The sequence below is a fragment of the Scleropages formosus genome, chromosome 9, assembly GCF_900964775.1.
Source record: "Scleropages formosus chromosome 9, fSclFor1.1, whole genome shotgun sequence".
NCBI lineage: Eukaryota > Metazoa > Chordata > Actinopteri > Osteoglossiformes > Osteoglossidae > Scleropages > Scleropages formosus.
This window is the reverse complement of record NC_041814.1, coordinates 5,018,867-5,042,193: the sequence shown is the minus strand read 5'-3', so window position 1 is coordinate 5,042,193 and position 23,327 is coordinate 5,018,867. Positions and strand designations below refer to the sequence as shown.

At 42.6% G+C, this 23,327-nt stretch overlaps 1 protein-coding gene across 5 annotated transcripts in view; it reads right to left on the bottom strand.

Moving 5' to 3' along the window:
- The window catches only part of LOC108919885 (casein kinase I), a 57,583-nt gene that overhangs the window by 10,180 nt on the left and 24,076 nt on the right, over nt 1–23,327 (bottom strand). For 4 of the 5 annotated variants that reach the window (XM_018728231.2, XM_018728233.2, XM_018728230.2 and 1 more), the window contains 4 exons: nt 23,222–23,291; nt 3,987–4,135; nt 3,546–3,780; nt 3,298–3,383 (listed from right to left, as the gene is read on the bottom strand). In XM_018728231.2, coding sequence (XP_018583747.1) covers nt 3,298–3,383; nt 3,546–3,780; nt 3,987–4,135; nt 23,222–23,291 — 540 coding nt within the window. Of the gene's footprint in view, nt 1–3,297; nt 3,384–3,545; nt 3,781–3,986; nt 4,136–7,309; nt 7,343–23,221; nt 23,292–23,327 lie in introns of those variants that run through there. The other variant, XM_018728235.2, reaches the window with a different exon arrangement.

The following is a 23,327-nucleotide window of genomic DNA, read 5'->3' as shown; positions in this document are numbered from 1 at the left end:
CCTTTCTTCCTGAACACTACCCTTAAAGATTACAAAATGAAAGGAATATAATCATTAGAACCAGAGATCTTTAACTTCCAGTAGCTATGTTTTATGTAAAGGTTTTGCCTGGCTCCTGGCAACATGACGTCTCGTCATCTGATAGCCTTATCCTCCACACTGGATACAAATTAATAATGCTGCTCCAAGGGAAGGGTCCCAAGGAACCCCATGGTTTCTGGTAATGAAGAGACAGAAGGTAGTTTAGCTTCTATAAACAGGTTAATCTGAGCTTTTAGGGATTCTTTTAAGTTGGTGTCAGCAGGAGGCAACAATTAAGCCTCCAACTGGCAGATAAGGGTTTTTACTAGAAAACTAGTATTTATTTAAAAAAAAAACTACTAGTGGAGCAGCACTACAGCATGGACAAGAAAGTACTTAAAAAATATAACGTCAAAATGGAAGCAATCCCGATTGTACTTTTGCAGTACAAGCAATTAAGCGTACATAATTCCCTAGACAGGTCTGCAAACTTCAGATATCAACTAAGACTAGTGGCACACATCAGCCCTACAGTAAGCTATGATCCAGTATAGGAACCATTACCTGGTTGATGTCTCCTCTCATTTTCAAAGAGGAAAACTGAAAATCCCACATGCTCACTCAATTTCCACCTGCCCAAAAAAGGCAGGATGATTGAGATTAGAGACGCAGATGGCAGATAAAAAAGCCATTGTTCTCCCTGAATGTAAGCCCTTTACAGAATGTCACCAAATTTCTGGGTACATGCTCTAGTCTGCCAGACAAATATCAATCATGTAAGCATTTAATCGATTATGTAATACACTCCTGTCAATGAAGAAACAGTCATGATTGATGGCTCTTCTGGTAGCATTGTAAACAAACACAAGCACAAACACTATTGTGGGAGAGCAGTTGTGAAACGATCACGTCAGGTCACTGGAATGTATCTGAAAACGATACAGAACAACAGTCGGCAGCCAGGTTATACAGAACCTAGGGTAATGTATCAATGTAGATGACACAATTACTTTTAGTATCTTTGGAAAATGATGATGTGTACAAGTAGACATGTGGTTTAACTACTGCTCAACAGATCATACAATAAATGTTGGTATCAGCATTATTACAGTGCCAAGTTAAACTTAATTCAACAACTCCATTAAACACTAAATTACTTTCATTTTTGTAATCATATAGCAAAATTTACAAAAAATCATCTTCCAAAGGAAAACACTGAATAAAAAAAATTAGGCTAAACCCTGAATACAGCACATCAGCTTCCAAAATAACGATCAACTCAAAATATTCAAATTCCTAAAATCAGAATTTATCTCTTGCAATCGCAAAACAAAACTGAAACATCAAAACCGTCAGTCATGTATGTTGCGTTCATTCGTTTTTTTAATTCAAAACCAAAAAAGCATCTGCTAAATAAATGTAAATATTTAAAATATGCCTTCTTTATAGTTTCTTGCTGTCTTATTTTTTGACTTTGAGTTATTTCATTTTGTGGTATTCTTGAACAACCCGCTTACACCCTGTGTTGCCGGGTAGGCTCCGGTTCCCCGCGACCCCGTATGGGACAAGTGGTTCAGAAAATGTGTGTGTGAAATCGCACACAATCCATCAGTGACTTCATTCAACATGCTGGCTTCGCTCCGAGTTATTCATAAGTTAATATGGATCACAACGTGCAAGCAGCAAGAGAGTGACAGTAAGGGAGCATGGTATGTCCACCAAGAAAACAGGCAGAATTTTTCAGGTGCTACTTCTTAAGAATCTTATTACTAATTAAGCACAGGTGTTAAAAGCACTGTAAAGTTCTAGGTTACATTTATTTATTTAGCAGACACTTTTCTCTTAAGTGACTTCTAATGAGCTCTATGTAGTGTTATCAGCCCACACACCTTATTCACCTAGGTGACTTACACTGCTGGATACACTACACACAATGGGTCACTCATCCATACATCAGTGAAACACACTTTCTCTGTCACTCACACACTATGGGTGAAACTGAACAGCATGTTTTCGGACTGTGGAAGGAAACCAAAGCCACTGGAGGAAACCCACACAGACACGGGAGAACATGCAAACTCCTCACAGACTGAGCGGGGATCGAACCCACATCCTCTCACACCACCCAGGCGCTGTGAGACAGCAGCAGTACTCACTGTGCCACCATACTGCCCATTCTAGGTTAGGCTACTTGTTAGATTGGAAATATTGTGCACTTTAGGGCATTCATCACATTTGGTATTGTGAGATTCTGATTCCTACATTTTGTATGATTAAACGAAAAAAGAAAATTAATAAATTTCGTACTCAGAAACAATAAAAAGTCTTTTTTTCATTTTCTGTTTTCAATTTCAAATCAAAAAAACGAATGAACGAAACGTACACGGACCCTTCAGTAACAGAAATTTATGGAAAAGTCGTGTGGTTTTTGTATTGTTTCTTCTAAGATTACTAACTACCTCTTACATGTGGTCCGTACAACAACTAAAATTGGCTTAATTACTGAAAAAAATGTTACAGCCCAGTCTAGGGTTGGACTGCAACACAGGGTTATGGAGGCTGTCTCCAAAGGTATTCCATTGCAATGTGCCTTTCTCATAAGCACTGTATGTGTATTCAGTACTTACTGTATACATAGGTAAGATCAAGTAGAGAGTGAAAAACATCAATAGTAATCAAGGTTTTTTTTTTTTTTTTTTTTTTTTTAAAAAAAACCAAAAAAAAAAAAGGGACACAGACTTCCCTGAATATTTGGGTGGACTTGTTTAATCGTATATAGTTAAAGGAGACAGCGGGCTAACTCAGTGACAATACACTGCCTTACGTTTAAGAGAAATAAAAGTATAAAAGCATATTTTTTTAGTGACTTAAGTTTTGGTTGGTGCCGCACTACTACGAAGAAGCTAAAGAAAAGAATTAAATTGTAAACTGTCAGAGAAGTTCAGTAACTTCAGCATTTTCTGTTTGTCTCTCAGTTACTTGGAAATGAAAACAGGTGAAAAAATGATCAGATTGAAAGTAACATTCACTGCCGTTAGGTGGTGGCTGTGTATTTTGTGAAAGACATAACTTCACATAAGAAAAACATCACAAATATTAAAAACAAAATTAAAATCCTTTTGTATAAAATGTACATGAATAAATACTTTTTTAAAAATGAGATATTTCACCTTTAAGAAGCACATAAGCAGTCTTAAGAAGTGGAACCAAAGTACTGTGTATGAAGGGGGTCAAACAGGACCAGCAAAACTTGAGAACAAACACCAGGCTACATACCTTGAGGCCCTGCCAAGGTAGACTGCCTCTCAGGAAGTACATGAACATGTGACCAAGAGCTTCCAGGTCATCCCTTCTGCTTTGTTCTGTAGAAATTAAAACATTTATTTTGTACTAAGGTCACAGCACATGTGACATATTTTTAAAGGAAAGTAGAGATTTATCTTACAGAAGTTCAAACACAGGTAACTGACCATATCTACACTATGGCAGAAGATATAGTTAACTTCATCCAGCACAGCTCTCACCTTTCCCCAGATGCGTGTTGATGCTCATGTATCGTGCCGTACCCGTCAGACTCTTGTGCTCCCGGTAGGGGATGTGTTTTTTGGTCTCAGGGTCGATGTATTCTTTGGCCAGCCCAAAGTCTATGATGTGGATTGTATGCTGCCTCTTGCTTCCTGGCCTACCTACCAGGAAGTTCTCTGGCTTCACGTCTCTATATATCAAGCTCTTTGTGTGGACATACTCCATCCGCGTTATCTAGGATAAAAAGAATTTCATCCAGCAAGTCAGTTAAGGTTTAGTCACATGGTAATTCAGGACATATTTTTTTATATATATATATATATATATATATATATATATATATGTTCAAGACACTACTAGAAACATTTAATCCGCGATGCATGACTGGAATAAAATAGAATTTTTAGTCAGAGGAGGACAACTAGGTTACCAGCACTTACCAGCTGTATGGCTATCATTAGGACAGTCTTGAGAGTGAATGTACGATCACAGAGATCAAACAAGTCCTCCAGGCTGGGCCCTAACAACTCCAGAACCATGGCATTGTACTTCCCACATGGGCCGAAGTAGTACACCTGAGGAATACCCTCTGAAAGAGTAGAGAAAACATGAAGGTGCAATTTCAGCAGGTGCAACTACAGAACAGTTCATTTATACACTGATCATTAGTGCTTACTGCTATGTTTATTTCATAAAAAATTTGTATGTGTTTCATTATACATATGATGCAGAATCACAACAATCAGAGAGAAATTCATGAACTGCAACACATGGAGACTTAAGTGCATGCAAACAGACAGCCAGGCAACTGGAATTATGAAACGCTTGCTTGAGATTCAGTGCCAGATACAGTGGGTGACTGCAGAGACTTCAAATGCCACCACCAACCCCTGAAGATTTCAGCAACAATTCACCTGCATACCCCCTTGTAAGTCCCCCTATCCATCAGCCTGATGAAATTTGACACAGCTGTGCCAGGCAATCCTCATCTTACTCACATCTGACACACTGTATACATTGTGACCCCATCCTGATTGTTTCTTTGTTACAGGTGTTTCTTATTATTCATTTAGCTGACACATTTTTTAATAAAGTGAATTAGAAAATTTGGTTTGTATAAGCTAATAATTATTTAACCATTTATACAACTGGATAATATCTCAAGTTCAAGTAGTTTTTGTCATTCCTCTATACAGCTTGTGTACAGTGGAACAAAATGTTTCTTCGGAGACCATGGTGCAACACAGAACATAGCACAAGGCAACAAATAAATACACAGGACAGGACGTGGATGTGGATATGGCTGCGAGCTGTAGGCAGTTGTGGTGTAGTGTAGTGCTGAGTTAATTGTTCGATGGTGCCAGGCGAGAGTTAGGAGGCAGCTGGGTGTTGAGTAGTTTGACTGCCTCAGGGAAGAGACAGTTGCAGAATCTGCTGGTGATGGCGTGGATTCTCCTGTACTTCCTGCCAAATGGCAACAGGGCAAAGAGTCTATGAGACGGGTTATCCACAATGCTGGTGGCCTTGCGGATACAGCGGTTTTTGTATGTGGGGTCGATGGCAGGAAGGGGAACGCCGCTGATCTTTTCAGCTGTTCTTACCACTCGCTGTAGCGTCTTGAGGTCGGAGACTGTGCAGTTCCTGTACCACACGGTAGGACAGCTGGTCAAGACAGCCTCTATCGTCCCACTGTAGAAAGTAGTGAGGATGAGAGGGGGGAGTTTGGCTCTCTTTAGCCTCTGTAAGAAGTGGAGACGCTGCTAGGCCTTCTTGGCTAGGCAGGTGGTATTCAGGGTCCAGGAGAGGTCCTCCGTCATGTGCACACCAAGAAACTTGGAGCTTTTGACTCTCCACAGTTGTTCCATTGATGTGCAGAGGTGAGTGGTCTACTCGGGTCCTCCTGAAGTCAACAATTATCTCTTTAGTCTTATCAATATTTAGAGATAGATTGTTGTCTTTACACCATTCTGCAAGCTGGTTCACCTCCTCTCTGTATGTTGACTCATCATTGTTGCTGATAAGTCCCACAACTGTAGTGTCGTCAGCAAACTTGATGATATGATTTGAACTGTACTTTGCAGCACAGTCATGAGTCAGTAAGGTAAACAGCAGTGGACTGAGCACACAGCCCTGGGGAGCGCCGGTGTTCAGTGTGGTGATGCTGGAGGTGGAGTTTCCAATCCTGATGGACTGTGGTCTCCCAGTCAAAAAGTCCAGGATCCAGTTGTAGAGGGCGGTAGTCAGACCCAGCAGGCTCAGTTTTGTAATCAGTTTCTGAGGGATGATTAAGTCAATGAACAGCATCCTTACATAGTTGCCCTTTTTGTCCAGATGGGTCAGAAAAAGGTGGATGGTAGCAGGTATGGCATCTTCTGTTGAACGGTTGGGACGGTAGGCATACTGGAATGAGTCCAGTGTGGTTGGAAGACTGCTCTTTATGTTTCAAGACTAGCCGCTCGAAGCACTTTATGACGATAGGTGTGAGTGCAACCGGTTGGTAGTCATTCAGACAGGACACCGATGATTTATTTGGCACTGGGATGATTGTGGTCGTCTTGAAGCACACAGGGACAACTGCATAGCTCAGGGAAATGTTGAAGATGTCTGTGAAGACATCTGCAAGCTGAAACGCACATTCCCCGAGTACCTGGCCAGGTATGTTGTCAGGACCCGCAGCTTTCTGTAGGTTGACTCTGTAAATAGTCTTCCTGACATCTGCTGCAGGCAGACAAAGTACCCGGTCGGTGGGAGTTGGGGTGTCCTTACCTGCTGGCATGTTGTTCTGTGCTTCAAAGCGTGCGTAGAAATCATTCAACGCATCTGGGAGTGACGCATCGCCATCACAGACAAGTGATGTAGCTTTGTAGTCTGTGATGGCCTGAATGCCTTGCCACATGCGCTTTGTATCCTGGGAGTTTAGAAAATGACGGTGGATTCTTCTTGCGTAGTTGCGTTTTGCCTCTGATAGCCCAGATCTACTGTGACAACTCAGGATAAGTGTCTTGCTTGGGGGCACTACAGCAGGAGGGTGATTTAGATGTAAGTCGTCTAAGTGCAAAGAAATGGCTCTAACCTCTACTCCATCTGTTGTATTAAGGACTCATCACACAGAAATGCCAATGTGCTTTGCTGAAAATGGAATTAAAATATCCAATCAATGAAATCTGCAGCTTTAGGCAGTTTATTAGAACACACCACCCATGTCTAACCTCTACATGAACACAGGAGCCATGCGTAACGTAAGACTGTCATCCAAGGGGAACTCAGCATCATAAGGGAGGGGATTACTGGAGAACATATTCATAACCTGAGCAGTGTCACTCACAGGTAGGACCACAAGCAACTCTTCCAGGGTAGAAACAGATTACTACATAAGTGTGACCATGGTTTTGTGTTAGTAGATTAAAAAATTAAAAATATGTGCAACAACTCAAGGTTAAACTGTTATTACAGCTAGAATAATGCTAGACTTTGTAATAACTTGCAGAAGACTGTCCAGATATTCCAGAAGACTTCAACTGTCATGCAAATCAAATTTCAAATGTTTAAATGAGAGAAATTTAAATACTTCAGTCATCCAGGTTTACAGATGCAACTTGTAGTGTAGACCACAACATTAAAATACATTTCTTTGCCTAATATGTAAGAGTGGATAGTCTACATACCATAACATCATCAAGACAGAAGTTTGGAATGTGATTTAACAAGAGAATAGTTGAGGAGAAATTACATTTTTTTTATTAAAGGTTTCTTAGAGACTTACGTATATCTCAGTCCACTAAACTTGTCTCTTATTGCATTCCCAGAATACTAGATGTGTCAAAGTGCTTGGAGAGGCTTTGTATTTAAAGCATATCTGAGGTCTCCTTGGGAACATCCTGTGAAGACACACTGCAGTGAGATAGATTCTGTGAATGAACTTGAAGTATTATTCCTGGATGCTGAGGGAGATGCAGGTAAGGAAGACTTTAGAACATACAGATGACCTTTCATGGTTGCTATAAGATAGATCAAGGTCCTGTTCCCAAGTTTCCCTCAGTGTGTCAAAAAAGTCAGTGTCACATGACATTTCTGCATTATGTACCACTACTTGATAAAATGATATGTAATACAGAAATAACTCCTTTCTAAGACTAGTTTATGACTGGAAGGACTGAGAAAAAAAATTCAGAAAAGGATAAGGATCACTGTACTTTCTCCCTGCGTGTTGTGCACACCCAGTACGTTAACGCAGTTTAACAGCAAGCCAAACTCGATTCTCACGAGCCAGGATTATGAGCGTCTTGCTCCTTTATTGTCTCCAAATGTGAAAATGCGAGTGAAACTATAATAAACAGAAACAGTAAAGGAAACTTAGTCTAATTACAACAATCGTCATAATAACTAGTTAAATCGTTTGCCGATAGCACACTTAGCATGACACAGCGCGAACTCACACACGCGTTTTACAAGACAGTAACGTGGAGTTACGGCTGAATAAACAGAATTTACATTACAAAGGTCAAACTTAAAAGCACGTAAACATTTTAGCCAATGTCTGCAAGAACTTCACAACTTACAGTTATTGCTTCCACGGGCGTAGGAAAAGCACACGGAACTCAAGACGCTTCCACTATGCCTATCGCAACAGTAGCGCATCATGGAAATAGCGCATGTGCACAAATTGCGTATAACTTACGGAAATAAAGGTTCCGCTCAACAAAGCAATTAATCACATGAACTAAACAAATCTGCGGGCAGAACACTCCCCGTCTGGCATGACTAATGCCACTAAATTTAAGCTGTTTTCTCTCTGTCCTTTTCAATCCCGTTCTTCCCAGTCATTTTCCAGCAGGAGGACGACGTCGGAGATGGGCCGCAGGTAAGTCTTCGAGGTGCCCTGAGATGACGTCCGTACTTCAACTGTGCGGACCTTTCCATCGCTGCTTGGAGAGGTTGACGTGACCAGAGCCATTGGCCACTCATTCCTAGGCGCTTGACTTTGGTGTAACAGCACAATGTCCCCAGGTTGCAGGTTCCGATGCGTTCTGTGCCACTTGCGTCTTGAATGGAGCGTGCTTAGGTATTCGTTTCTCCAACGGCCCCAGAATTTATTTGCAAGCGCTTGCACTTGCCTCCACTGGCCTTTCAGGAGATCTTTTCCAGTGAAGATTCCTGGTGGAGCATGTAGGCCTGGCTTTTGAGTTAGGAGCATGGCAGGGGATAGCAGAATTGGTGAGGAGGGATCTGATGAGATGGGGACCAGCGGCCTTGCGTTGATTATTGCTGAGGTCTCTGCCATCAGGGTACACAGAACCTCATGTGTCAGGTGAGTGCGTTTGTTTTGTAAAAGCATAGAGTCTAATATTCTGCGTGTCACTCCAATCATACGCTCCCACACTCCCCCCATGTGGGAGGCGTGCGGGGGATTGAACTTCCATGTGCAGCCGTTGCTGTGGAGGTACTTCAGGATGCTGGTCTGCCTCTCATCAAGACACCCCATGCCCAGTTCCGCGCTGGCAGCGACGAAGTTAGTCCCCCTGTCTGACCTAAGCTGCTTTGCGGGGCCTCTAACTGCAAAGAATCTCTGCAATGCATTGATACAGCTGGTGGCATCCATAGACTCTATAACTTCGATGTGTACTCCCCTGGTACTCATACATGTGAACAGAATGGCCCACCTTTTGCTTTGCGCTGCACCCCCACGAGTGCGTCGAGTGACCACCGACCATGGTCCAAATATGTCCAGCCCCACGTACGTGAAGGGTGGAGATGTGTTGAGCCGCTCCGGAGGGAGGTCAGCCATCTTTTGCACTTCTACCTTCCCCCTGAGCTTTCGGCATATTACACAGCGATGAAGGATAGAACTCACCAGCCTCTTGCCAGCAACAATCCACAGTCCAGCCGCTCTGATGGCCCCTTCTGTGAACTGACGCCCCTGGTGTTTCACTTCCATGTGATGGTGTTTCACAAGCAGCTTGGTAACATGGCTATTCTTTGAGAGGATGATTGGGTTTTTTACCTCTGATTCAAGGGAAGCATGTCTGAGACGCCCTCCGACCCTCAGGAGGCCATCTTCAGTGACAGCTCTTAGATAAGCTACTGCCCCTATGGCCCAGTTTGAGGCATCGGAAAAAAGACACAGTTCCGTGTACATAGGTCTTGAGAGTGACTTGGGTATATAGCAGCGAGGCACGTGGAGGCTGCTTAGCTCCTCGAGTGACGATTTCCACACTTCCCATTTGCTCATCTTTTCATCTGGCAGAGGAGCATCCCAATCCTGAACTCCACTGGACAGCTCCCGCAACAGCAATCTGCCTCTGATCGTCACTGGTGCTGCCAGACCCAAGGGGTCAAAGATGCTGTTGACGACTGATAGCACCCCACGACGGGTGTAAGGCTTGTCAGTGACAGCTACTTTAAAGGTGAACATATCTGTGCTGATGTCCCAGCATAGGCCTAGGCTCCTTTGGGCCGGCAGAGTCTCATCATCTAGACCCAGGTCTTGGATGCCTGAGGCCAGTTCTTCTGGTTTGAAGGCTTTCATCACAGTGATGCTGTTTGATGCGATTTTGTGCAGCTTCAGGTTAGACTCTGCAAGTGATGCACAAGTACGCTTCAGTAGGTCTACAGCTGTAGACTCTGTAGGAAGGGATATGAGCCCATCGTCCACATAGAAGTGTCTTTCAACAAAGTGCCTTGTGTCAGCTCCATACTTTGGTTCTCCTTTCTGAGCAGCTCGCCGCAGACTGTAGATAGCAACCGCCGGGGATGGGCTATTGCCAAAGACATGCACTCGCATGCGATATTCTTCTATCTCTTTGGATAGGTCATTGTCTTTATGCCACAGGAATCTCAGGTAGTCTCTGTGGTCGTGCTTTACCAGGAATCCATAAAACATCTGTTGGATATCAGCAGTGACTGCGATGAGATCCTTCCTAAACCGTAACAGCACACCCAGGAGAGTATTGTTCAGATCGGGGCCTGTAAGCAGCACTGAGTTGAGGGAGACACCGTGTTGTTGGGCGCTTGAGTCAAACACGACTCGTATCTGCCCTGGCTTCTGCGGATGGTACACCCCGAAAATGGGCAGGTACCAACATTCTTGCTTCTCATGGACGGGCGGTGCCTTCTCTGCATGTTTGTTCTCGAAGAGCTTTTCCATGAAGGAGGAAAACTGTTGCTTCATCTCCGCGTTTTTGCTCAGAGTGCGTCTTAAAGACCTAAGGCGGGACAGTGCTTGCTCTCTGTTGTTCGGGAGTGGGGGAACGAGGTGACTTGAACGGTAAGGGAGCCACCCAATTGTTCTTTTCATCCTGATGGACTTCTTTCTCCATAATCTTTAGAAAGATCTCATCCTCGAAGGACATGGCACATTTGTTGTCATTGTCTGTACGCTGAAAGACCATAAGCCCGAGCTTGTCTTCAGGTTGCATAGGTTTTGACGTGGATGTAGAGAGACCATACCTGCGCTCCCCGCCGTAGCACGGTTTTTCCTTTACCCTGATGCTGTTATGGCAAGGAGTGAGGAGAGACGGGCGTCCGTTCTGTAGGATGTGGGTTCTGAAGACACTCAGAGTTGGTTTATGAGCATTGTCAATACACACGTCACCTACAATTACCCAGCCTAAGTCTAGACGCTGAGCAAAGGGTGCATTATGTGGTCCATTGAGTTGCTCTCGCACCTTGTGCACACGTATCATGTCTCTCCCTAGCAGGATCATCATCTGCGCGTCAGGATCTAGCTTGGGAATGTGGGGAGCAACGTGCCTTAGGTGAGCGTGTGCGAGAGCGACCTCTGGAGTTGGAATCTCAGATCTATTGGTCATTATCTCATTGCACTCAATGAGTGGTGGAAGGTCCATGCACACACCTCCATTCACTGCTTCAATTTGAAAGCCTACCGCCTTTCTTCCAGTCATCTCCGTGGTGCCTGCGCATGTCTTCATCAGGTATGGTGACAGGTTGCTCTCAACCCGGAACAGGTGGAAAAATTCAGAGCGGGCCAGTGAGCGGTTACTCTGATCATCAATGATGACATACATTTTGATGGAGTGCTCCGGTTGACCCTGGGGGAAGACACGCACCAGGCACACCTTTGAGCAGGACCGCATGAGGCTGCCCTTTCCACAGACCTTGGTGCATCGTGATGTCACCTCAAGTGGAGGACTGCCTCGTGCTTCTGCGTCTGGTTCCAGAGTGGTCAGTGGAGCAGGAGGTTGGGAGGTGAGAGGGTGCATTGCAGAGCAGTGTCTTTCGCTCTCACACTCGCCGCATTTCAAAGTCGCTTGACAATCCTTGGCCTGGTGCCTTGGAGAGCAGCACTTAAAACAGCGTTTGTGTTCCTTTAGGATGCTTTTCCGTTCCTGCAATGTTTTCATTCTGAATAACCTACATTTTTCCAAAGGATGAGTTTTCTTGTGCACAGGGCAGTATCGGGCTAGATCATTGTCTCCTCTCTCAGCCTCTGTAGTGCTTGTGGAGTCTGCGTCAACTGTGGCAGACACGTCTGTCTTTTGCACAGATATAGCAGTCTTGAATCCGCTGTGCTTTGACTGAGTTCTCTCACCTTTGTTATAAGACTGACCGCTGCCAGACAAGATGAAACTTGGGTCATTTCTGGCCTTAGCCTGGTCATAGACAAAGTCAACAAAAAATGAAAAAGGAGGAAAAGTTACTCTGTGCTGTTCCTTGTATAGTGAGCCGGTGAAGAGCCATTTGTCTTGCAGGGCTGGAGGCAACTTTTCCACTATGGGCTTTATCCCACGAGGAGTATCGAGGTAGGCCAGGCCAGGAAGATAGCCATCATTTTTAGCTGCGAGCAGCTCCATGAGAAGATCGCTGAGCTCTCTCAGTTTTGTGTTGTCCTTAGCCGACAGACGGGGGAAGCTATCCAATCTTTTAAATAGGGCATTTTCCACTATTTCTGGTGTAGCATAGCATTCCCGAAGTCTTTCCCAGGACAGATGGAGGGCAGCTCTGGGGTCAGTAACATAAACGGCACGGATCCTTCTCACATGCTCAGATGACTCTTTACCCAGCCATTTCACGAGAAGGTCCAACTCTTCACTATATGTGAGCCCCAAGCCCTGTGTCGCGTTGAGGAATGAGGACTGCCATGCTCTGAAGTTCTCTGGCGTGTCATCGAATTTGGAGAGACCAGTGGTCACTAATTCTCTGCGTGCTAGGAACTTGGCAAAGTCTAACATGGTTGAAGTGTTAGCATGAGAAGGATGCTGACCATGTTCTCTGCGTGGGTAATCCGATGGTTGTGAAGTAAGTATGCGTTCAGTTGCACATGCGTGCTGATCTGCTGAGGGTCTGAAGAGATTGAGCGGAGGCTTCTCCTCTGCAGCTACAGGTGTTGTTTGCTGAGTATCATTGTTCGCAGCGTGCCGGATTTCATCGTGATGCGATAAAGCAGGAGTCTGAGTACTGACCTGTGACCGGCACCGCACATATTCTTCCGTGCGCTGCTGAATTACTTGTGGCGGGACAGCGCTCCGCACACTTTGCATGTCCTCATTTCCCATAGCTGCGGCTGCTTCTAAGATTTCAGCGTTTACCCGCGCAGCTTCCGCTTCCTTTTCAATCTCCAATGCTTCTAATTCTAGATCTAGCCTAGCTCTCTGCTTTTTTATTTCTAGCTGTCTTTTAGCATAAGCCACCTTGGTAAGAGCTGCTTCAGCTGAGGCTCTAGCCTTGGCAGCAGCCTCCATGATAGATGACTTGGAAGAAGATGAGCGCTTAGAGCTCGCTCTTGATGCTGCATGGACTGAAGAGTTAGGTGAAGATGGACGCTGCATGCTTGCGTTCTTGTATTTTTTCCCGGCACCCACCGCTGGTGTAACTTTTCACTGTACTGTTCTCCCTGCGTGTTGTGCACACCCAGTACGTTAACGCAGTTTAACAGCAAGCCAAACTCGATTCTCACGAGCCAGGATTATGAGCGTCTTGCTCCTTTATTGTCTCCAAATGTGAAAATGCGAGTGAAACTATAATAAACAGAAACAGTAAAGGAAACTTAGTCTAATTACAACAATCGTCATAATAACTAGTTAAATCGTTTGCCGATAGCACACTTAGCATGACACAGCGCGAACTCACACACGCGTTTTACAAGACAGTAACGTGGAGTTACGGCTGAATAAACAGAATTTACATTACAAAGGTCAAACTTAAAAGCACGTAAACATTTTAGCCAATGTCTGCAAGAACTTCACAACTTACAGTTATTGCTTCCACGGGCGTAGGAAAAGCACACGGAACTCAAGACGCTTCCACTATGCCTATCGCAACAGTAGCGCATCATGGAAATAGCGCATGTGCACAAATTGCGTATAACTTACGGAAATAAAGGTTCCGCTCAACAAAGCAATTAATCACATGAACTAAACAAATCTGCGGGCAGAACAATCACTAATAATTTATAAATAAATGTATAAATAAATTAAAATTTAGTTTCAACTGCTGCTTAATAGAGAGGTGTTTTTTGCAAAGATACTGGAGAAACATGCATCTTTAAAAAAAAACCCAAGGCAGTGTATAAAAAAATGTGTCAGTGTGGTTTAAGACCCTGGCTATGGCCTGCAAATGCATCAATAGAACTGCTTACAGCAATCTAAAAGACTTGATCATTTGCTACACACCAACCAGACTGCTACGCTCTTCCACACCTGCTCGTTTGGTGGTCCCACGCAGGAAAGGTAAAGCATGGAGGTTCTCGGTTCTGGCTCCGCTGTAGTGGAACGACCTCCCCTCTCACTCAGAACTGCTGAATCTTTGTCCACATTTAAAAAGGGTCTTAGAACTCATCTCTTCCTGACTCACTTCACCCACAAGCTTTTAAGTTCATGTAAGGTACAAATGTTCATGATCATGCTCGGATCAATCCTTTACTGAGCCACTCCTGCAATTTAACGTAAATGATTATATGTATCTCAAAAAAAAAAAAACAAACTACTGGGCAACTGATTAGGAATCGGTGACATTCTGGTAATGTTTTACGGAGCTACTTCTGTGATAAATGTCGGTGCATATGGTGAAGGAAACTAACTACTTGAGTTAAAGTAATGCACAAATTGTATTTTCTATGAGAAGTACATTGCTTTGGAGAAAAGTGTCTACTAAATTAATAAATATAAATGTAAAATAAATTACATTTATTTATTGAGCAGAAACTTTTCCCCTAAAACAACTTAGTGTTCAAGCTGCTTTCAACGATCTGCTAATTTAGCAGGGTAATGTTTACTGCAGTAATTTAGGGTAAAAACTTTGACCAAGGGTACTACGACAGGGGTGGGATTTGTACCTGGGGTTTTATATGGAAGCAGATCTAACCATCACACCACCCATTGCTCCCTATTTATATGTACAACAGGTTCTAAGCATACATATACAGGTATGTGTGATTTTTCTTAATCTGGGATGGGAGCCTGCTTTTAAGGCATGAATGTTGTACACTATACAACAAATGGTATTACCTTCAAGCGTCCGGACTGCGTCAAGGATTTGAGTGTCCTGCTGGATGGAAAGCTGTTATTTGTATCGCATGTAAATGCTTTGACTAAGTCGTGCTTCCTTCAATTAAGAAGCATAGCTAAAATACGGCGATTCCTTTGTAGACGGGATTCTGAGAAACTGGTTCATGCTTTTGTTTCCAGCAGGCTGGATTACTGTAATGCTTTATTGTCGGGTTGTCCGTACCAGACTGTATCCAGGCTACAGTTGGTACAAAATGCTGCTGCTGTGAGAATTGTTACTAGAACTAGGAAGTACGACCATATAACACCGGTACTTAAATCCTTGCATTGGCTCCCGGTCTCTTATAGAGTTGATTATAAAATCCTACTTTTGACCTATAAGGCAATACATGGCATTGCTCCGGCTTACCTTTGTGAGATCATTAATCTTTATATCCCAGGACGATATCTCCGTTCATTAGATGCAGGTTACCTTAAAGTACCTGTGATCAATAAGACCTCAGTAGGAGGTCACGCCTTTAGTTATAGAGCACCTAAACTGTGGAATAGTCTACCAGTTACTGTCAGAAATGCCCCGTCTGTTTCTGTTTTCAAATCCCGACTTAAGACTTATGTGTTCACTCAGGCATTCCACCTCATAATGTAATTCAACCTGCCTTGGTTATTTATTTTATCACCTTTACAAAAATGCATTTTAAATTTACTTAAGTAACAAATTACTAACTCTGTCCTATCTTCTTGTTGAGAACTACCTCGCTACATAAGACCTGAGAAGGCCGGCCAGTGGTGACAGACGAATCCCGTGCTGACAGAGGGCGATGTCCATCTGCTGTGATGATCAAAATGTTCCATTCCGAGCTGGGGATCCAAGATGCCATTTATACATTATAATTACTTGTTAAACACTGGCTTACAAATTGTTATTTTTTAGAATGCCCAGGAGGGGTGGGCAACCACTGGCCCGTGGACCCCCAGAGGTTTTTTTTTTTTCTCCCTCAACCTTCAGTTGGCAGTTTTTTTCTTTCCCCGGTGGCCAGTAGGTATACTTGTAGCTGTATAATAAGTTCTTCATTATGGTAGCTATTAGTTGACTGTCTTCTTTGTTTGTATCAATTTTTCTTGCTGTATGCCTGTGTTAAAGCGCTCTGTGTCACTGCGTGAGAAGAGCGCTTTATAAAAAATAAAATAAATATATAATAAATAAAGCACTAATTATATAGTGTTGATATTTAATAATGTTGATATCTTGACATACCTACTGACATGTTAATTGCTCAAGTTAATATTGCACAACTTCCTAGTTCGTAGTAATATAATAAAATTAAGGGTTAATTACTGTCTTACCGGGTAGGCTCCGGTTCCCCGTGACCCCGTTTGGGACAAGCGGTTCTGAAAGTGTGTGTGTGTGTGTGTGTGTGTGTACTCTTTTCCATCCATGTTTCTCAAAGTCCCTAAAATGCTCCAAAATGTACTGAAAAATTAATTATAAAGTCCAAAAAATCGCAAAGAAAAATGTCAATTTTTTACACTGCTACAATATACTACAGACGGGTTCACACCCAAAGAAGTTAAACATGTTAACTGAAGCAAAGGAACTGGTGACATTGAAAATTATTTATCGGGGCAATGATTTTTTTTTGGGTTGAATTATGGCATAAAAACAACTGGGAACAATTTCCAATGTGGTGCATTAAAGCAGACAATTAAGTCAAGAGGTTCTTTACAACTAAACTGCATACTTGTCTCCTTAAAAACACTGGTGTAAGCTCCAGTGCACTGCCACAAGCTCCAGTGCACTGCCACTCACGGACTCACTGTCAAGGGGGACAATGTGAGGGAGGACAGATGAACGCCACTTTATTTACAATACTTAAATGTCTCTAAAATAGTTTTAGAAAACATTGTCGATCACAGCAAAATGAGTTTCCTCTCATACTGAGTACATTTATGTCCCCTGACCTACACTCCTACTCCATTTAGATGCATTTTACTAGCAACTAATACCTGGACAAAGAAATGCAGGCATGAAAATTCTGAAAAAGAAAAGTGAATACAATTAAATAAATGGAAAAATGTTTGTGCTATCAGAAACTTTGTGCGGGAAAATTCACAAGGAGTTGTGTATCCATTAATAATGTTGCTCGTTTGTCATTCACTTTTGCAAATTATGTACTTTCATATTTTTATTCACATTACAGAAAATTAAAAACAACAATGGGAAGCCAGCTGCACCATGTTTACTGAACCACTCCCTCAGATGACATTAATACAGCTTATCAAAATATTTTTATTTACATTTATTCGCTTAGCAGACACTTTTCTTCAAAGTGACTTATAAAAAACACTATGTAGTGTTACTAGCCCGCACACCTTACCCAAGATGACTTACACTGCTAGATATACTACTTACAATGGGTCACTCATCCATACACCAGTGGAACATTTTCTCTGCATTCTCTCTGTGACACTCACACACTATGGGGGAACCTGAACAGCATGTCTTTGGACTGTGGGAGGAAACCGGAGCACCCGGAGGAAACCCACACAGACACGGGGAGAACATGCAAACTCCACACAGACTGAGCAGGGATTGAACCCACGTTCTCACACCACCCAGGCGCTGTGAGACAGCAGCGCTACTCACTGTGCCACCGTGTCGCCTAACATTTAACTGTTACAGTAACAGTTATTACAAGATAATAATTTACCCATTTATACAGCTGCGTAATTTTACTGGAGTAATTTTAAGATAAGTACCTTGCTTAAGGGTATGACAGCTGGAGGTGGGGATCAAACCTGCATGTCATATCAGCAGAATATGACTGCAGGACCAGTCTGAAAGCACTCTCCAGTTAAAGTTAGCGTGACACACAGAACTCCACTCCAACAAGTGATCCAGATAATTCCTTCACACAAATACATGTTGAAGTTTATAAAATGTCAAAGTGTACAATGAGACAGAGATCAGTATAAAAGATTCAGAACAGAGGGTGTATTTGATCACAAAAACAATATCTTGATATCATGAGGCATGCATCCTGAGGTAGCGCTAAGCTGACATATAACCATGCAATAAATAAAAAATTTACACTGTGTTGGAAGCATCCAAGCAGAAATTTTAAGTATTGAAGTGCCTATGCATTTACAGAATTGTCCTAAACACCAGTATCGACATGGCTGCACACCAAAAAGTCAGCAAAGTGTACTAAAAAATAAAATAAGATTGCCACCCATAAGCCTAAGCAGTTATTAAATGTCAAACTGGGTGGTTAACATTCATGTTTTACCATTTAAATCATATTTAAAGTAGGACAATACAGGATATGATAGCACTAGGAAGTTAACTATCTGACTTAGGCATTCACAGAAATGTCAATACTAAAGTGTGACCAATAAAAAAACACAGCACATCTGAGTTTAAATGCACCGCGTTCTTGTGGAAAAGCAGCCTGTGTGTTGCTCATCCAGCAAGGGTGAATCGACCAGCTAAATAATTGATGCTGGCATAAAAACTGTATGATTTCTTTTATGCACAGTGAAAAGGGATTCATTTGGCGATGATGTGGTAACTCCAACTACAATCTGCAAACCACAATCTACAGTGTCACGTACAAAAACTATCTGCCTAGACTATATCAGTGTCAGACTGGCAGTAAGAAACACATTTAACCTTTAATAGCTGTCATACATTATGCTCTCCAGAAGTATGTTTGAAGTATTTAGCAATCATGAGTTTACCATGAAAACAGCATTTACGAAAATTTGTATGATATTTTTATCTCTGTACAAAACCTGTGGAAAATATACAGCATCTTTGTGGCAAAGATGCGGGACGCAGACAACACTCTACCCTGTGGTACAGTGGTGCTTGAAAGTTTGCGAACCCTTTAGAATTTTCTGTTTCTGCACAAATATGTCTTAAAATGTAATCAGATTGTCATGCAAGTCCTCAAACTAGAAAAAAGAACCCAATTAAATGAGAAAAAAAACAAAACTTCATTTATTTATTGAGGAAAATGATCCAATGTTACACGTTTGTGTGTGGCAAAAATATGTCAACCTTTGCTTTGACTGGTGTGACTCCCTTGTCCAGTAACAACTGCAACTAAACATTTCCAGTAACTGTTGAGGCTTGCACATTGACTTTGAGGGATACCGACCCATTCCTCCATACAGAACAGCTTCAGCTCAAACATTTTGTTGGGTTTCCTTGCATGATCTACCCACTTCAGGTTCTTCCACAACATTTGTACGATGTCAGTCAGGACTTTTGACTCAGCCATTCTAAAACTAAACTTTCTTCAGCTTTAACCATTCTTTGGTCGAAAGACTTGTATGTTTAGGGCTGTTTTCTTGCTGCATGAATCAGTGTCTCTTGAGTTTCAGTTCACAGACAGATGTCCTGACATTTTCCTGTAGAATTTGCAGGTACAATTCAAACTTCATAGTTCCATCAATGATGGCAACCCATCCTGGTCCAGAGGCAGCAAAGCAGGTCTAAACCATGACACTGCCACCACGTTTCACAGATGGGATAAGGTTCCTCATCTGACATTTTCCTCATTTTCCTTTTGCCAAACATAACACTTCTCATTCAAGCCAAAAAGATCGATTTTGGTCTCATCTGTCCAAAGAATATTATTTCAATAGCCTTCTGGCTTATCTTTGTGGTCTTCAGCAAACGTTAGACAGGTCGCAATGCTCTTTTTGGAGAGTAGTGGCTTTCTCTCGATACCCTGGGTTTCTTCATGACCTCCCAGATGCCTTGCTCTTGGTGTGAGCTTTGTTGGTCAAGAACTCCTTGGGAGGGTAACAGTTGTATTGAATTTACTCCATTTGCACACAATCTGCCTGACAGTGGACTGGTGGAGTCCAAATTCTTTAGAAATGGTTATGTAACCTTTTCTAGCCTGTTGAGCATTAACAACTCCTTTTATGAGATGTTTATAAATCTCCTTTGTTCCAGCCATGACACTGAGGATGTGGTCTCCAAGCTCAGTCACATTTCCTAGTCCTCTGCATACAATTTCAAGTCATCTGTATATAATTGGGGTTCTGCATCAATGATCTTGTCACAAATTGGCTTTACTGCAAGTCAAAATCCTCTAGTAGGAACCATATAGATATATAAACAATTAAGATGCAGGGATGCTATTATTCAAGTTAAAATAATAGAAATATCAGTAATATTATACTAATATTAGGGCACAGTGGCAAAGCGGGTAGTATTGCTGTCTCACAGCACCTGGGTAGAGCGAGAGATTGTGGGTTTGATCCCCACATGTCTGCGTGGGATTCCTCTGGGTATTACAGTTTCTTCTTACAGTCAAAATATTTGGTACTGAGGTGGTTTCGTGATGTTAAAGTCACTAATAGCATGTGTACACCAATCAGCCAAACATTAAAACCATCTGCCTAATAAACCTGCTGCCCCTTCGGGCCGGCAAAATAGCTCTGACCCGTCGAGGCATGGACTCCACAAGACCTCAAAGTATCCTGTGGCATCTGGCGCAAAGATGTTAGCAACCAGTCACTTAAGTCCTGTAAGTTGTGACGTGGGGCCTCCGTGGATCAGACTTATTTTTCTAGCATATCCCACAGATGCTCAACTGGATTGAGATCTGGTGAATTTAGAGGCCAAGTCAACACCTTGAACTCTTCGTCATGTTTCTCAAACCACTCCTGAACAATTTTTGCAGTTTGGCAGAATGCATTATCCTGCTGAAAGAGGCCACTGCCATCAGGGAATATGGTTGCCATGAAGGGGTGTACGTGGTCTGCAACGATCTTTAGGTAGGTACTATGTGTCAAAGTAACATCTGCATGATTGCCAGGGCGCAAGGTTTCCCAGAACATTGGCCAAAGCATCACACTGCCTCCACCAGCTTGCCTTCTTCCCATAGTGCATACTGCTGCCATCTCTTCCCCAGGTAAACAATGCACACCCATCCGGCCATCCACATGATCTAAAAAAAAACGTGACTCATCAGACCAGGCCACCTACTTCCATTGCTCCATGGTCCAGTTCTGATGCTCACGTGCCATTGTACGTGCTTTTGGCAGTGGACAGGGGTTAGCATGGGCACTGTGACCAGTCTGCATCTATGCAGCAAACTGCGATGCACTGTGTTCTGACACCTTTCTATCATGGCCAGCATTAAGGTTTTCAGCAATTTGTGCTACAGTAGCTCTTCTGTGGGATCGGACCAGACAGGTTAGCCTTCGCTCACCACATTTACATTTATTCACTTCGACGCTTTTCTCCAAAGCAACTTACAATGAATACTATGTAGTGTTACTAGCCCACACACCTTATTCACCAAGGTGACTTACACTGCTAGAGACACTACTTACAATGGGTCACTCATCCACACATCAGTAAAACACACTCTCTCTGTGTCACTCACACACGTCTTTGGACTGTGGGAGAAAACCAGAGCACCCAAAATATACCCCACACACACAGGGAGAACATGCAAACTCCATACACACTGAATGTGGATCGAACCCACGTTCTCTTGCACCACCCAGGCGCTGTGAGGCAGCAGTGCTACTCACTGTGCTACCGTGCCACCCAATGCATCAATGAGCCTGGGGCACCCATGACCCTGTCGCCAATTCACCAGATGTTTTCCCTTGGACCACTTTTGGTAGGTACTAACCACTGCATAACAGGAACACCCCACAAGACCTGCCGTTTTGGAGATGCTCTGACCCAGTCATCTAGCCATCACAATTTGGCCCTTGTCAGTGTCGCTCAGATCCCTACGCTGGCCCATTTTTCCTGCTTCCCACACAACAAATTCAAGAACTGACTGTTCACTCGCTGCTTAATATATCCCACCCTTGACAGGTGTCACTGTAATGAGATAATCAATGTTATTCACTTTACCTGTCAGTGGTTTTAATGTTTTGGCTGATTGGTGTATAATGATGATACCAAATGCACTAAATTACAACCTGTACTATGACCACAGGAAGGCACTTAAATAATATATCACTCACTATGCCTATATCCACAAAATGTTCTGATATTAAGTAAAATTATAACAGAAGCTTAATAAGGCAAAATTTACTTAAACAAGAAAATGACACTTACACATGACCAACAAGTACTGGCTCTAAATATGAGGAACACTGGGCGATATTCAAAACATACTCCGTTCCTCTCATTCATCAAGACTAATAGGTTAAGCACATTTTTTTGGAAAAACTTTTCCTTTTTCTCTACATATCTTTAAATGCCCAAAACAACCACAACCATTGTGTGCCTCGGTGTGGTACACACAAACTGTGGCACAAATGCAGGTATGGTCACACCTGGCACCCACAGAGCCACATCCACAATTGCACACATTTTTTTTTTTTTTTATGTGCATGAAGTTGAGAGCAAACATTTTTTTCCACTTCACATACTCCCACAAGCACCTTAAGTGTAAATGCATAAATGCTCTTTGCTCTCTGCTTCTGGGAGTTGCTATTATTTTAAGGTTGACTGTTCACATAAAACTTGCATTTGGCATCCGAATAAAAGCAGGAGTAGTGTTGGAGACCCAAAAAGAAAATCTAAAAGCCAGCCTCCAAAACACTCGTGTTACATTGCTCCATGATTTTTGAAAAGGCTACGTGTATCTTATTTTACATTTATCATTTAGCAGATTTTTTTCCCCCAAAGCAACTTACAGTGTTAAGCTAGTTACAACCATTTACCTTTTTAAAATTATGTAATTTTTACTGGAGGATTTCAAATAAGTACCTTGCTCAAGGGTACTACAGATGGAGGTGGGATTTGGGTCCAAAGGCAGTAGCTCTAACCACTACATTACACTTATTATAATTATACATCATAGAAACCTTAGAATACCACCAAAGAACTTCATGTGAGGAGAGAAAAAAGGCATACTAACCACTGCATACTGGGCACACCCCACAAGACCTGCCACTTTAGATATGCTCTGACCCAGTCGTCTAGCAGTCACAATTTGGCCCTTGTTCAAGATTATGACAAAGACGACTACTACCCCTCTCTCAACTCAGAAAGCAAAATGGTAGGAGTGAAAAGCTGATAAGCCAAAATGCATTGCCCATGCCAGCAATACATAAATGAGAACAGGAAAACAGTACAAAAAACAGAGGCCATTTTAACTGCTTACAGTACATGATCATAATAAACAGCAGCAAAAAAAGACAGTTAAAACAGTATTTCCTTTTACCTGAATTTCCCAGCTGTTTATAGAATCTGTATTCCAAATGCAGCTGAGGGGCCCTGGACTTTATTGGTTCCTGAAAAAAGAAAACAGAGTGAACACAAAAAACTAA